Here is a 15,954-nt window from a genome sequence, read left to right as displayed (position 1 = left end):
CACTTGAAGAACAAAATTCTATTTTAATACAGAGAAACACAAGAGGAATGCCCATCAAAGTCAGCTGCAGCAAATTGTGATCATTATTATGATCCAACATTTTTCTAGAAGTTCTTAGGCTGGTGGTCCTCGACTGAGAGGTGATTCAGCCTCTTAGGAAATATTTGGCCATGTCTGCAGCTATTTGTAGTTGTCATCACAGGTGGGTGCTACTGACATCTAGTGGAGAGGCCAAGGATGCTGCTACACACCCTACAATGCACAGGACAGCCTCCTACAAACAGGAGTTATCTAGCCAAAAATGTAAAAATGCTCTTTACCAACTTTAGGCATTTTTCACCTATTCCTAATTTTTATTATTTTTTCTTTTTAAATAAAAAATGGGTTTTCTGTATCTACCCACTTTTTTAATTTTCTTTAACCTGTTGATATGATGAAATACAATTTGAACCTTTTGCATTCTTTAAACATTTTTTTCCCTTAAACTTTTTATTTTGAAATAATTTCAAATCACAGGACAGTTGCAAAAATAACACAAAACCCATACAGGAGAACTCCAGCATACCCCCACACACAGATACTCAAATCCACCAGCTTTTAACGTTTTGACACATTTGCCATCTCATTTGCTCTATCTATCTATCAATCCATCTATCCCTATCTATCTATCATCTAAACAATTTAAACAATTGACAATTGCTTGTATACACCATGCTCTTTGAACACATATTTCCATGTACATTTCCTAAGAACAAGGATATTCACTCATATAGCCACCTCAGTACAGTTACCAAGTTCTAGAAATTTAACACTGATACAGAGCTTACAGTCTGTATTACAATTGTTTCACTTGTCCCAATGTCCTTTATTCCTCCAGATACATATTACATTTAATTGTCATTGTCTCTGTTTGCTCTTTAAAAAAAAAATAATAATAATTGTGGTAAAATATAAATAACATAAAAATCATTTTAACTATTTTATGTGGACAATTCTTTGATATTAAGTACATTGACAATACTGTGTAACTTTCACCACTATTTCCACCTTTTGCATTCTTAAAATGAAACTTTTCTTTGACATGGTATTTTAATACACTGTCACCTTCAATATGCTAGAGTTTAAGGTTTTTTTTTAAAATGTTATAAATGAGATCATTTTTAGCATACTTGGGAAGTTTTCCATCTCTTTCTGTTTTATGGAACAGTTTAATTATCATGAGCTCTGTTGTTTGAATGTTTAAAAGGCTGCAACCATAATATATCAGCTGGGCCCGGTATATTGGGAAAAGGGCATGGAATTGGCAAGAATTCTCAAACTATTCAAATTTCTTCTTTGGTTATTAGTCTACTTACTAGAGTTTTTTGTGTTGTTTTAAAAATTTTCCCCCTTCAGTCAATTTTGGAAACTCAGTTTTCTTAGAAAACCATCTATTTGCTCTTAAACTCAGCAGTAAGCAGAACAGTGCAATTTAAAACAACCTGTTTTTCTCCTATCAGATTGGTAAAATTTAAGTTTACATCTAATGTTGGTGAAGCTGTAAGGAAATGGTTCTCCTGGGCATATAAATTGTGACAACCCCCTCTTTTAGGCAACTAAGGTGATTCATTAAAAAAAAAAAAAAGTCCATGGTGTGGTAATACTGTGTTTATTATCTGGGTACTGGTTACATGGTGCGAACTGTTTATGAAAATTCATTAGGCTTTATATTTATAATATACACACTTTTCTGTATGCATATATTTCGATAAAAGGCTTTTAAAAATGTATCTTTTGCTATGGGCCACAGCTATATACAATGGTATCGTTTAATGGTGGAAAACATGGAAATGACCAGAATACTCTTTCATAAGGGAATTATCCTGCACGCCAGACCTTCCTCCTGGACTCCTGCAACTTTAAACTGAACAAATTAAATGGCTTCCACTCTTTCCTATTGCCTTGACTCTGTCCTCATTTAAACTTGAGATTGGAGCTGATCATTTCCGGCGAAGGGTTCTGGGGAGTCAGAGGAGGCGGCGCTCACGTTTCCCTCCCCGGGGACCTCCAGCTGGAAGCGATCGGCTCCCCCCACCCCCACCCGGGAGAAGGCCCCTCCCTCTCGGACTCGGCGACTCGCGAGGCACGTGATCGCTGGATCAGCTGACCAGGCGCGACCGGAAGAAGCAACTCCGGGCCCCGGCCGCTTGCCGCCATGGTGAGGGATGAGGGGTGATGCGAGGCAGGGGCCTGGGGGCAGGCAGGGTAGGACTCTCTCCAAATTCTTAATTTGCTATCTCTGGGGAAGGGTGGGGCTCTGGGTGGCCCCGGGTGCGAGGAGACCGGAAGACTGCTCTCAGCATACGCCTTGGATGCGGTCGTCAGGGCCGAGGTCTGGTAGAGAAAAGGCAAATCCCAGCCCTCCTGTTCCCCAGTAGGGTATGTAGGACAGGTCAGGCCGGCCGGCTTGGGATCCCGCGTGCGCTCTTGGCCGCAAAGAAGGGCCCCTGCCTCCCGGCGCAGGACCTGGGCTTGTCCGGTGCAGAAGTCCTTTCAGTCCCTTCCCTGGTCCCAGGAGGAGCTTCCAGAGGTGCTCACTTCCCCGGACAACCTATAGAACTTGGAGAAGAACTTGCTTAGTATTAGGCTGCAGTGTTCCAGAGTGTTAGGAAGCCCCTTTGCTCTTTCCAGAGCCAGAAAGGCGTAGCATTTGGGTTGGGACTTCTTACCCATTCATTCATTCATTTGCTCATTCCACGCATTTATTCATTCAGCCGGTATTTTCTTTTTTCTTTTTTTTTTTTTTCTGATACATGAACCTTTATTCAGGGCTTACTTACAGGGTGAGAAGTCGTGGAGAGATCCTGACGACTCTCTCAGGCCAGGAAAGCATCACATTCGCAGGGAAGACAACGGAGCAATGCAAAAAGGGCAGAAAGCCTTTTATATGGGTTTAAGACAAAGACCTTTCTAAGGGTGGGAGGAGCATAGATGCAGGAATAGGTCATTCTGACTTGGGGGGTGGTGCAGGAAGGACTAGAATAACACTTGAACAATTACATCTTGCTCTTTTTGTGAGACTAAGAGCCTCTCACTTCCTGACTGTTTGCATAAAGTTACATTTTAAGGTCAATTTACCCTTTTTTTCTTTACTGGCTTAGAAAGACAATAGGTTAAACATTTAGTTGCCTAGGTCATGCAGACTGCTGTGCACCAAAGATCTGCAGACCTGTTTTGCTCAGGCCACGGGTTGCCACAGTTAGATAGTAAATATTTTAAATATTGTGGACCATATAGTCTCTGCTGCAATTACTCAACTCTACCATTGTAGCATGAAAGCAGTCATCTTCAACACATAAACAAATGAGGGTGGCTATGTCCCAATGAAACTATATTTATGAGCCCTGAAATTTGAATTTCATATAATTTTCACATGTTGTGATGTATTGTTCTTGTAATTTTTTTTTTTTCAATGATCTAAAAATATAACCATTTTTAGCTTGTGGGTCATACAAAAACAGGTTGCAGACTGGATTTGGCCCATGGGTTGTAGTTTGTAGATCGCTGGTCCAAAGAGTGGATAGTTCATTCTGAAGCACAGTGCCACCATTTTGACAGTATTTGTGATTGGTTTATCCTATATATAAAGTAGATTTTCATTCATTTATTCACTCAGTGCCTACTCTATTCTCAACACTGTGCCAGGCACTGTGGATACAGCAGTGAAGAGGTCAGAAAAGATGACTACCCCTAGAAATATCACCATTTTGCGATTACTACTTTAAATTGATTCAAGGATCATTAGAGATTTCTAAAAGCAATGGGTGAAAGATTGTTGGAGAACTGAATATTCACATGTTCTCTAAATATCAATATTAACTACAAAGGGAAAAGTTATTTTTATAATGGAGCCCTTTGATAGACCCCAGCTTAACCAAGTGATCAAACAGTATCACCAAGAATGGCATAAATTGGTGTTATGTGTCTTCTGATATGTTGTCAGGCGAAGTACATCACTTTGTGTTAATATTCTTGCCAAAAATATTTAACCAAATCTAACATGAAGAAACAATGAGAAAAATCTGGATTGTAGAATTTGCTATAAAACATAGGGCCTGAACTCTTTAAAAAGGTCAATATCATGAAAGATGTATTTTAAAAGCAGGAGGAAATGCAATGGGTGATCCTCAGCCGGTATTTTCTGAGTGGCTACTCTGTTCCAGGGACTGTGCCAGGCACTGGGACTTCAGCTGCAGAAGGGAAGAAGAAGAAGAGTGGGAAGTTTGAATAGGGGACACACTTAAGAGCTGAGGAGAAGGGGCCTAACTGTGCCTTGTGTGGAGTATTCAGAAGGCGTCTCTGAGGGTGATGTTGACCAGAGGGCCCAGGAAAAGCTGTCTGGGTGAACTGCAGTTTGTGGACCAGGAGTAGGGAGGTATGGGGAGGGAGGGTGCATCTTCAGAGGAAACAGTGTGTTCAGAGGCTTCAGGTGAGAGAGCACAGGGCTCCATAGGAATGAAGGCATTTCACTTAGAAGAGTATATAATCTGGAGGTTAGTGAAAGATAAGGCTAGAACCAATCTTACTGGGTTTTGAGAGCCATTCAGAGGAGTTTGGACTTAAACACAGGTCCTTCTGTCTGCTTGTGGAGGGAGAACAAGGGGAACAGGGAGCCCAAGCTGGGACAACAGACCCACAGGAGCTGGTGGTGACTTAAGTTAAGGTGGAGGCAGTGGGGATAGAGAGAAATGGGGGAAATCAGCAGGTCTCAGTGACTGAATGTGGGGAAAAGAGGAGGTGCCAAGCTTCGTTCCCAGGTCTAGTGCTCAATGGGATGAGAAACCCAGGATGGGGAGCAGGTTTCTGTGAAGAGAACACCAATCCCTTCAAGCCATGCTGCACGGGAGGAGTCTGTGAGCATCTGGTGTGAATTTAAGGATTGGGAGTTCAGAAGAGCACCTGCAGTGGCAGTTGTCAATTTCAGAGTGATTGGCTCAAAGATGACAATTGCATCTTAAGAATGTGTAAGCTATCTCAGCAAGAGTATGAATTGAAAAGAGAGAGGGTCTAGGGCAGAGCCTAGAGAAATGCCAGTATTTTAAGAAATTATATGAGGAACACATTCTTGTGATTAAAAAACTCGGATAATACTGAGGTATATATTGCTCTGTGGACACGATTCAGGAGCCCATGAACTTAGGGAAATAAAGATCTTAAATCTTTATTTTCACTAATGTTAAACTGAAATTTAGTATTTTCTACAGTTATTAATGTTAGCAATTAACTCCAGGATTGTTAGCACCTATGATTGCAGATACCTCAAAATACTGTTTATGCTCATAATTTCTAAATTATGGTGGTTATTAGATTTGCTGCTAGTTCTTGTTTTACAGTTTCATAAAGAAACACATGTAATACTCTATCACCAATTTGTTTTGAATATTTTGATAACTGCGTCAATTTAATAAGCTCCCCCTTTTAAATCATTTTTTTTTTGTAGAATATAACATACATACACAGAAGTGGCAACTTTCCAAGTGCAATTTAGCAAGTAGTTTGAGAGCAAATTTCAAAGAATATTATGGGTTACATTTCCACAGTTTCAGTTATTTCTTTATTGTGAAATATAATGTGTACAAAAAGATATCTTTCAAAGTATGATTTAACAAGGAGTTATATAGGAAATTCCGAAGTTGTTATGAGTTACAGTGCCATAGTTTCAGTTATTTCCTTATTGTGAAGTATGATATATATACAAAAAGGTATAGCTTTCAAATTAAAATTTAACGAGTAGTTATAGAACAATTTCAAAGGATGCTATGGGTTACTGTTCCACCATTTCATTTATTTCCTTCTAGCTATTCTAACACCCTAGCAACTAAGAAAAAGAAGATTCAGTATTTATAATCTTTTGTTAAATTCCTTCTTGTCTGTTGCTACCCCTTCCTCTACTTTAATCACTTTCCCGATCTTCAGGGATGTCTAGCTTGTTCATGTTGAAAAGGGGTGTTGACTTTATGAAAAAAGGGTACACACCTGTTTGATGTACTTGAAGAGGCTATTGCCTCTGGGTTTTGGGACTTATCTGGCATAGGAGTTCTCTGAAGGATTTAAGTTTCTGAAGAATAAACTTAGTGAGTGAAACTTTTATAGAGCATCAGATAGGGATCCGGGTATTCTTTAAGGTTTTGGGGACTACTACTGACTTGGGCTCATCAGACTGTGGTCATTTGGCATATCTAGGTGAAGCTTACATAAGAGTAACCTCCAAGAGAGCCTCTTGACTCCATTTGAAATCTCTTAGCCATTGAAACTTTTATTTTGTTGCCTTTCTTTTCCCCCTTTTGGTCAAAAAGGTATTCTCAAAAACTCAATGCCAGTGTCAGGCTCATTCCCGGAATCCATGTCCCACATCGCCAGGAAGGCTCATTCACCTGGGGGTTCTGTCCCATGTCGGGGGGAGGGTGATAAATTTATTTGCAGAGTTCGGCTTAGAGAAAGTCCATATTTGAGCAACAAAACAGGTTCTCTGAAGGTGACCCTAGGCATAATTATTGGTGGCTTAGCCTTCCCTTGACAACCATAAGTTTCACCCGAGCAAGCCTCAACATTGAGGGCTTGACTTATAAAGTAGGGGGTTCCTAAATTCACATAGCATATGTTATGGCCACAATAATCCATATCCATATCTCACATTGTCATCACTTAGTTCTACAGTCCTCATCACTCTCCATTTTAAACAGTTCTCATGACCCAAGATGCCTCGTAGCTCTTGTCAGCCCTTAATTCTTTGTCCCTGGTATATGTGTGATACCAGTGAGGTATTCCTATTAATTATAGTCCCTAGTATGCAATAGGTAGATTTTTCCCATATACCCTTCTGTTTTCAACTCTCTCTGCTAGTGTACTTAGAAGTATATAATGCAAGCACCTGTCTGTATTTGTGGTGCTGATCTGTGGGAAACATGCCTTTAAAAAACCCCTTTCAATCCTGTTCGCCTTCAATACAGCTCTGATTCGTAAATTTCCATTAACAAACAGTCGTCACCCCTATCCATTCCCGTATCTTTGAATTCACCATCATTAACGTATCTGAACATGTTAGATTATCATTCCCCCTCACTAGCTTCTGCCTATCACTAGGTCCCCAATATTCTGTATTATAAGACATTGCTTTTACATTGTTCAGGGAGTTCATAGTAGTGGTAACGTAAAATATCTCTCCTTATGTGTCTGACTTAATTCACTAAGCATTATATCTTCAAGGTTCATCCATGTTGCCATATGTTTCAGGACCTTGTTGCTTCTTACTGCTGCATAATGTTCCATCGTATGTATATACCACATTTTGTTTATCTACTCGTCTGTTGAAGGGCACTTGGATTGTTGCAATCTCTTGGCAGTTGTGAACAATGCTGCTATGAACATCGGTGTACAAATGTCTGTTCGTATCTCTGCTTTCAAATCTTCTGAGTATTTACCAAGAAGTGGAATTGCTGGATCATAGGATAATTCAATATCTAGTTTTCTGAGAAACTGCCCAACTGTCTTCCACAGTGCCTGTACCATTATGCACTCCCACCAGCAATGAATAGAATTCCAGTTTCTCCACATCTTCTCCAGAATTTATTGTTTTCTGTTTGTTAGAAGGCAGCCATTTTTATTGGTGTGAGATGGTATCTCATTGTGGTTTTGATTTGCATTTCCCTAATAGCTAGTGAAGATGAACATTTTTTCATGTGTTTTTTAGCCATTTTTATTGCCCCTTTGGAGAAATAACTTTTCATATTGTTTGCCCATGTTATGATTGGTCTGTTTGTACTATTATCGTTGAGTTGTAGGATTTCTTTATATATGCAGGCTATCAGTCTCTTATCAGATATATGTTTTCCAAATGTTTTCTCCCATTGAGTTGGCTACCTCTTCACCTTTTTGCAAAGTTTTTTCAGGCACAGAAGCTTTTTTTTAATATATATATTTTAAACTATTGTATTTTAATGCCTCACATTGTATATTAAGGGGGAACAAATTCAGCAATGCTAACTGAGCAGCCTTTTACTCCTGAGAATTGACGTAAGCGTCAGGCACAGAAGCTTTTGATTTTGAGGAGTTCCCATTTATCTATTTTTTTTTCTTTTGTTGCTTGTACTTTGGGTATAAGGTGTAAGCTATCTCCTATTACTAGTTCCTGAAGACGTTTTCCCCATATTATCTTATAAGAGTTTTATTGTGCTGTCTCTTATATTGAGGTCTTTGATCCACTTTGTGTTAATTTTTGTGTAGGGGCCCTCTTTCTTTCTTTTGGTTACGGCTATCCAGTTCTCCCATCCCTGTTTGTTGAAGAGACTGTTCCGACTCAGTTCTGTGGATTCGTGGGCCTTATCAAAAAACAGTCAACCATAGATCTGGGGGTCTATTTCTGACTCTCAATTCGATTCCATTGATCGATATGTCTTATCTTTATGCCACTGTATCTTTATGTTTTGACCACTGTACCTTTTCAGTAGGCTTCAAAGTCTGGAAATGTAAGTCCTCCCACTTTGTTCTTCCTTTTTAGGATTTTTTGGCAATTCAAGGCCCCTTTCCCTTCCAAATAAATTTGATAACTAACTTTTCCAAGTCTGCAAAGTAGTTTGTTGGAATTTTGATTGGAATAGTGTTGAATCTGTATATCGGTTTGGGTAGAATTGACATCTTAACAATGTTTAGTCTTCCTATCCATGAGCATGGAATATTTTCCACCTATTTAGGTACTTTTTTAAAAATTTCTTTTAGTAAAATTTTGTAATTTTCTTTGTAGAGGTCTTTTACGTCCTTGGTTATGTTTATTCCTAGGTACTTGATTTTTTTAGTTGCTATTGTGAATGGAATTTTTTTTTTATTGTGTCTTCAGTTAGGTCATTACTAGTGCATAGAAACATTACTGACTTATGTGTATTAATCTTGTATCCGGTCACTCTGCTGAATTTTTTTTATTAGCTCAAGTAGCTTTGTGGTCAAATTCTCAGGATTTTCCAAATATAAGATCATATCATCTGTGAATAATGACAGTTTTACTTCTTCCTTTCCAATTTGGATACCTTTTATATCTTTGTCTTGGCGAATTGCTCTGGCTAGAACTTCTAGCACAATGTTGAATAACAGTGGTGACAGTGGGCATCCTTGTCTTGTTCCTGATCTTAGGGGGAAGGCTTTCAGCCTCTCACCATTGAGCACTATGCTGACTCTGGGTTTTTCATATATGCCCTTTATCATATTGAGGAAGGTTCCCTAAATTCCTGGCTTTTGAAGTGTTTTATTAAAAAGGAATGTTGAATTTTGTCAGATGCTTTTCCAGCATCTATTGAGATGATCATTTGATTTTTCCTTTTCTATTTGTTAATGTGTTGAATTACATTAATTGATTTTCTTATGTTGAAACACCCTTGCATGCCAGGAATGAACCCCACTTGGTCATGGTGTATAATTCTTTTAGTGTGCCTTTGGATTTGATTTTCAATTATTTTGCTTAGGATTTTTGCATCTATGTTCATTAGGGAGATTGGCCTATTGTTTTCCTTTTTTGTATTATCTTTATCTGGGTCTGGTATCAGAGTGATATTAGTTTCATAGAATGAGTTAGGTAGTGTTCCTTTTTTCTTCAATTTTTTGAAAAAGTCTGAGCAGGAATGGTGTCAATTTTTTTTTTTTTTGGAAAGTTTGGTATTTCTTTAATTGCTTCAAATTTTGTGTCTCCTCTGGCTTTTTAGTTTATTTGTTTGACTTGTCCATATCTTCCAGACTCTTCAAGTGCTTTGTAATTTTCTGTTGGCTTCGGGGCATTTGCTTTTCTTGATAAGGGTATTTTGGGAAATGCAGGATTATTTGAGCATTTATATATAATTTGGTAAAGCTGCAGCTTGCTGGAGTGCAGTTTCCCAATCCTACCAGCAGGTGGTGCCCTTGAGGTACAGTTTGCTGGAGTGAAGTTTCCCTAACCTACCAGCAGGTGGCACTGTCAAGTCAGTCTTCCTCAAACTTCTCTTTGGTGCTGGGCAGAGTCTAAACTGGGTGGGGAGCCAGTCAGTGCACCAGTTCTCTGTGTGCACTGGGGACTACCTGCCCTGGGGCTACGACATGGGCCCTGAGCAGGTAGGCAGGGAGTCTGCTCAAGGGTACCCTGCAGATGGAATGTGGGCCCTACCTGCTGTCTCCTGGCCTGCCTTGTGCCCGCGAGTTTCTGGGGTGTGGGAGGGGCTCCTGATCATCAGGATGGTGCCTCTCCCTTCCCCACTTCTTGCTGGTGCACCCCACCCCCTTCTGTGGGGGGAGAGTAAATGCTGGCTGCCAGTTTCCCTCACGGGAATTCCCGTCCATCTGGCTATGGGAGATCATCCCCTAGCAGACTGTCAAGGTAGGTGCACAGGAATGGAGAACCACTGCTCATTCCTTTGCCTGGCGGCGGTTTTGGTGCTGCTGGCTGGGAGGCAGTCTGTGGGAACAAACTTACCCCATCTCTGGAACCACTCTCTCTCTCTCCTGTTTTTGTTGGCATCCCCTTCAAGTACTATGGGGGACCCTCTGTCGGTCACACTTGGAAACTGCGGTCCTGGGTGTCCTCTGGCCCCTCTGGTTACTTTCATGGGGGAGAAGCCCCTTCCACCTCACCTACTCCACTGTCTTCCCGGAAGTTCTTAATAAGTTCCCTTTGAAATATGCTGTTGTGCCTCAGCAGAGCAGGCGATTGGGGGAAGGTTGGGAGCATCAAGACCTGGCATTGGGAATGGAGAAAGAAGAGGTTGCGTCCCACCCCTCACCCCTTCCCTCATCTGCAAATACCTGTGGGGAGGATGAGCAGCTTGCCTAAGAAGCTGAAGGGGGAACAGCCTTCAGGTCAGGTCTCGGTGGCAGCTGGAAGGGGTGTTTGATGAGGATAATAGTCTGTTGGCCCAGCTGCCCCTCAGGATACTTATCCCTTGCCTGATCACCCTGGGCAAAAGAGCCCCATCCCCCAGGCGCCTCTGGCTCATGATCTTGCTTATTGTCATAGCACTTATCTCTACCTGACATTGTTTATTTGATGTTTAGTTTATTGTCTTTCTCTCCCACTAGACTACTCTCCATCCATCCATCCATCCATTCTTCCTATAAATATTTACTTGCCAGGCAGGGTTATAGGCGTTGGGGATATAGCAGTGAATAAAACATAAACATTCCTGCTGTGCATTCTAATGGGGGAGAGAGACCTCCAATAAATAAGTAAAATGTGATATATGCTGTCATAAATACTATGGAGATCAAGAAAGCAGGATAAGGGGCTAAAGCATGATGGGGAAGGGCTGGGTTTTTTAAAGAGCTTTATTGAGATAGAACTGATACAGTAAACCACATATATGTAAAGTGTACAATTTAATAAGTTATATCGTGTATACACTGGTGAAACATCACTGTGCTCAAGATAGTGAACATGTCTACTGGCCCCCATAATTTCCTTGTGTGAGGGATTATTTTAGAGAGTATGGTCAGGGAAGCCCATTTAACAAGGAGTTATTTGAGCAGAGACCTGAATGAAATGAGGGAGCAAGCCGTGCAGTACCCAGGGAAAGAATGTTCCACGCAGTGGGGGCAGGAAGGACAAGAATTCCTGGTGTATCCAAGGAACTGCGGGGAAGCCAGCTTGGCTGGAGCCAGGGGTGGGTGGGGGGGGGGCAGAGGGGGAAGTGTCAGGCAATGAGGTGAAGAACTCACTCATGTCCATGAGGCCTGGGACTTTGTTTTGTCCCTGCTGTACCCTCAGTACAGCATCAGAACAGGGTTTAGTGGCAGGGTGGGTCAGTGAGAGGGTTCTTTAAACAACCAGATATTAGGGGGAAAAAGTGGCCAGAGGGCCTCCATCTTGGACAGGGACCAGGGGTCCCTGGGTACACAGTAGTGGGGTGTCACACATGGAACCCGGCCACTCCTCGGCCCTCCCTCCAGCTTGACCACCTGTTTCACTCCCTTGCAGAGGTTCCGGTTCTGTGGTGATCTGGACTGTCCCGACTGGGTCCTCGCAGAGATCAGCACACTGGCCAAGATTGTTGAGTGCATGGGGTCTACCTAGTGGGGAGGAAGGGGGTGGGGACCAGAGCTGTGGGGGTGGAAGGTAGTGAGGTCACTCTGGGGTTGGGTCCTCAGTGCTCAGCCTGTCCTGGCATGCTGTGTGACCTCAGTCATGTGGATGGCCTTCTTTGAGCCTTCCCCTAGCAATGAGGGGTGAGGTGGGCCAGTCTGGCTGATCTGGGGCCTTCCCTTCCAGTCCTCTGTGAAGCTGCGGCTACTGTGCAGCCAGGTGCTGAAGGAGCTTCTGGGACAGGGGATTGATGTGAGTAAAGAACCCCAGCACCCCACTGTTCCATTCCCCATGACCCTTACTACCCTGAAACTCGACACCAGGCTCAGGGAAGTAGGTCCGTTTCTGTAGCCCAGCCTCTTCCCTAGCAAGCATCCAGGCTGGGGGTCGAGGGGCCGGTGAGGAGGGATCTGGCACCTCCTGAGGGCTTCCTTTCCCCCTAGTATGACAAGATCCTGAAGCTCACAGCTGATGCCAAGTTTGGTGAGTACCCCACTGATTCCAAAGGCTTTGGGCGACCCCAAGTGCTCAGCCTGGTGCCTGGCACAGAGCTCCCCTCCCCCGACCTACTGCCTTAGCAGAGGAGCATGAGGGGAAGAAAGATGCTGACAGTCCACCCCCAGTGTCCTCTGACAGCTTCCAGGGAAGCAGTAGTGGTGGCTGCGGCCCAAGAAGGCCTGGGAGCTCTGAGCTGAAGATGGTGGGGCAGCAGGGAGGCAGCTGGGGCCACAGTGACATTCCCTACCCCTGTGGGGGACCCCCAGAGTCAGGTGATGTGAAAGCCACGGTGGCGGTGCTGAGTTTCATCCTCTCCAGTGCTGCCAAGCATAGTGTGGATGGCGAGTCCTTGTCCAGTGAACTGCAGCAGCTGGGGCTGCCCAAAGGTATGGGGATGTGGGCGGGCAGGTGGGCAACCTGGGGCCAAGGTCTGCCAGACAGCAGGTCAGGCCATGTGACCCTGAGCAGCTCAGCCCCAGCCCCGGCCTGCCACCTCACGGGACCTCCATTCTGCCCCCAGAGCATGCCTCCAGTCTGTGCCGCTGTTACGAGGAGAAGCAAAGCCCTCTGCAGGAGCACCTGCGGGCCTGTAGCCTGCGCGGTGAGTGTGGGGCAGGCCAGCATGAGGCCTGGGGTCCATTCTGGAAGGTGCATGCAGCGTGCAATGTACCAGTCCTTGTAGAAGACTTAGCTGGCATCACATCTGGAGCAGTTGCAGGGCCGGGCCTTGCCCTGGGTCTGCTGATTCCAGCCCAGTCTTCTTTCCTTTGTGATTTGTGGGTGATCTGAACTCCTGTTGATTGAGCTCTTCCCCTGTGCCAAGCCTGGGCCAGGATTATTGCCCCACCTGTGAGGCAGAGAGGGATGAGAGCTTTTCAAAGGCCGTACAGCCTTGGGTTGAGAGCTGATCCAGGTAGGTACTGAGGGCTGCCTGGTGTGCTTGCCTCAGATTCTGAGAGTTGCCCCATGCTGCCTTGCAGTGAACAGGCTGACGGGCGTGGGCTGGCGGGTTGACTACACGCTGAGCTCCAGCCTGCTGCAGACCGTGGAGGAGCCCATGGTGCACCTGAAGCTGGACGTGGCTGCTGCTCCAGGGGGCAAGGCACAGCCCATCACCATGTCCCTCTCAGCAGACAAGTTCCAGGTCCTGCTGGCAGGTGAGGCTCAGCTAGGCCTGGAGGGTAAGGGGTCCCGCCCAGCCCCCAACTGACTGCCACCTGCATGCCCACCTCTTCTCCCTGCAGAACTGAGGCAGGCCCAGACCCTGATGAGCAACCTGGGCTGAGGAGATGGGTGTTTGGGGTCCATGTGAAGCCTCCCTCTCCGTGTCAGGTGGCTTCCCTCCAAACTTCTCTTTGTGGGTCGCTCCAGTCCCAGCATGCTGGCTGTCTGGCCTGGGCCCACGCCCGGGCCTCCTGGGTCCCCGTTTCTGAGGTCCTCATGTGAGAGTTCATCATAGGGATCCTGAGGTCCATTTTCCCTCATGTTCTCTCCTCCCCTTCAGTCATTTGATGCTGTTTTCACAAGTGAGGAAGAATAAACAGAAGTGTAAAGGTGTGTGAGCATGGGTTTGTGTTTTTGTGTTTTGGTTCAGACTGAGGGTTTTTGTGAGACATCAAGTGTCATATAGATCTCCGTGGCCCACCACTCTTCTCTTCTCAACCACTGATTGAGGCAGGTGGAGGGGTGAGGCAAAAAAAGAAACAGCTTGTCCGTAGATAGGAAAATCAGGGTTCTAGCTCCAGAGTCCTATGTTGCTCCTTGCTCTTCTCTCCCTGTAGTGACCTTGTCCTCAGGCTGGCAGCAAGCATGGGGCCTCCATGCCATATACTTTTTGTAGAGAAAGGAGAGAGCCCTTTACCTCCTGCCATCTTCCTTATCAACGAAGAAGGGCCCATGCCTGAACCACACATTGGCAAGAAGAATGGCCTCCTGGGACTGCTTTAGACCAGCCAGGGCTCTAGGAAAGGCTGATTCCAGGGCTGGTGCAGGGAGAGTACAAGGTGAGCCTGAAGCATCTTGTGGTACAGGGGAGCTATCAGAGAATTATAGGCTAAGTAAAATAAGCCAGACACAAAAGGTAAAATGTTGTATGGTTATGCTTCTGTGAGAGATCTAGAATAGGCAAATTATTTAGAGGCAGGAATTAGAATAGTGGTTATGGGGGTTGGGGGAAGAGGGGAATGGGAAGTTAATTACTTAATGAGTGCAGAGTTTCTGTTTGGGATGATGAAAATGTTTTGGAAATGGTGGTGATTAAACAACATTGTGAATGTACTTAATGACGCTGAATAGTAAACTTAAACATAGTTAAAATAATAAAGTATATTTCCCCACAGTAAAAACTGAAAGAAAGAAAGAAAGAAAGAAAGAATAATGAGTCATACCCAAAGGCACCAGCTCGTCCTACTGGACAAATATGAGACAGTTTGAGCATCAAAAGATAAGGACCAAGGAGGCATGGCAAGATGGTGGCATAGAGAGGTGTAGAATTTAGTCAGTCTTCTAGAGCAACTAGTAAATAGACAGGAACAACTAATAAACAGTCTGGAACAACTGTTGTGGGACATCTGTGACTGGACACACATCGTACACCAGCATGGAATGGGTGGAATGGCTGAGATTGCAGCAAAAAACTGTAAGTAAAGCTCCCCAACTGCAGAGTTGGCACCCCTCCCCCACCAGCACGGCAGGCTGAGCTGAAACAACTTCCCTGTGGAAAAAAGGTTACCTGGAGAGAGGGAAAGTAACTCAACCAGCTTCAATTGTGGTTTTAATTAACAAATTTGGACTATGAATACAAGCTACAAGCACAGATGAACTCAGAGCAAGCAGGAAAGGAACCTTAGGTTCCTCCTGGCAGAGAGGAGACAGGGCTGACGGAAAAAAACAAAACAAAAAAACAGAAAACATAATCAAAAACAGAGGTTTTTGGAGACAGCTGAGCTCAGAATATTGGAAAATGTCTGAGTCCCAAGAAAAGGGGCACAGAGAACCAGGTACCAACACTGGTTGACCAATGAAACTGAGGGGCTGGGGACTGGCTCTGAAAGGGGGCTTTCTCTCTTTTTCTTTTGTTTTTTTCTCTCATCCTAAGTAGCTCATTTGAGAAAGCCTCAGGCATTTTCAATTGTCAGGCAAGGGTGGAGTTAACAGAGTCAGAGAGACAAAGGAGGAATTCAAGTGTAGAAGATAACTCCCTAAAGGGTGTATTTTCCCTAAGAAAAGTGTGTGTGTGGGGGCAGCTCAAGTGGTGGCCCTCCCTCAGAGAATTCAGACCCCAGGGCCTGGGGGATGGGAAAAAACAGCCTTCCAAGCCATTACCCAGGGTCTGTGCTCTGCCTAAACACTGGGGTGAAGGTCCCACCTTCTCTAAGTATCATGAT

The 15,954-nt window shown here is 44.0% G+C and overlaps 1 protein-coding gene across 2 annotated transcripts; it reads left to right on the top strand.

Annotated features, from left to right (window-relative positions):
* Positions 1-2,109: 2,109 nt before the first annotated feature.
* Positions 2,110-14,125, top strand: COMMD4 (COMM domain containing 4). Of its 2 annotated transcripts, none has more exons than XM_037835367.1 (8): positions 2,110-2,197; positions 11,966-12,037; positions 12,257-12,322; positions 12,514-12,553; positions 12,835-12,954; positions 13,089-13,169; positions 13,549-13,725; positions 13,813-14,125. In XM_037835367.1, exons 1-8 carry the CDS (start codon positions 2,195-2,197, stop codon positions 13,851-13,853), a joined length of 600 nt encoding a protein of 199 aa, XP_037691295.1. In that variant the 5' UTR covers positions 2,110-2,194; the 3' UTR covers positions 13,854-14,125. The 2 variants fall into 2 exon arrangements, with proteins under 2 accessions (XP_037691295.1, XP_037691294.1); XM_037835366.1 differs by having other exon boundaries at positions 2,173-2,244.
* The last annotated feature ends 1,829 nt before the right edge of the window (positions 14,126-15,954 follow it).

This window comes from Choloepus didactylus, chromosome 4 (genome assembly GCF_015220235.1).
Source record: "Choloepus didactylus isolate mChoDid1 chromosome 4, mChoDid1.pri, whole genome shotgun sequence".
NCBI lineage: Eukaryota > Metazoa > Chordata > Mammalia > Pilosa > Megalonychidae > Choloepus > Choloepus didactylus.
Note: the sequence above shows the minus strand (reverse complement) of the source record. Positions and strands in the feature narration are given on the sequence as shown.

Excerpts from the sequence above, each read along its gene's own strand:
- COMMD4 (XM_037835366.1), top strand. The coding sequence starts at position 2,215 with ATGCGAGGCAGGGGCCTGGGGGCAGGCAGG. Across the intron at positions 12,038-12,256 it reads TCAGCACACTGGCCAAGATT|TCCTCTGTGAAGCTGCGGCT; the intron begins GTTGAGTGCATG and ends CTTCCCTTCCAG. Across the intron at positions 12,554-12,834 it reads CACAGCTGATGCCAAGTTTG|AGTCAGGTGATGTGAAAGCC; the intron begins GTGAGTACCCCA and ends GGGGACCCCCAG.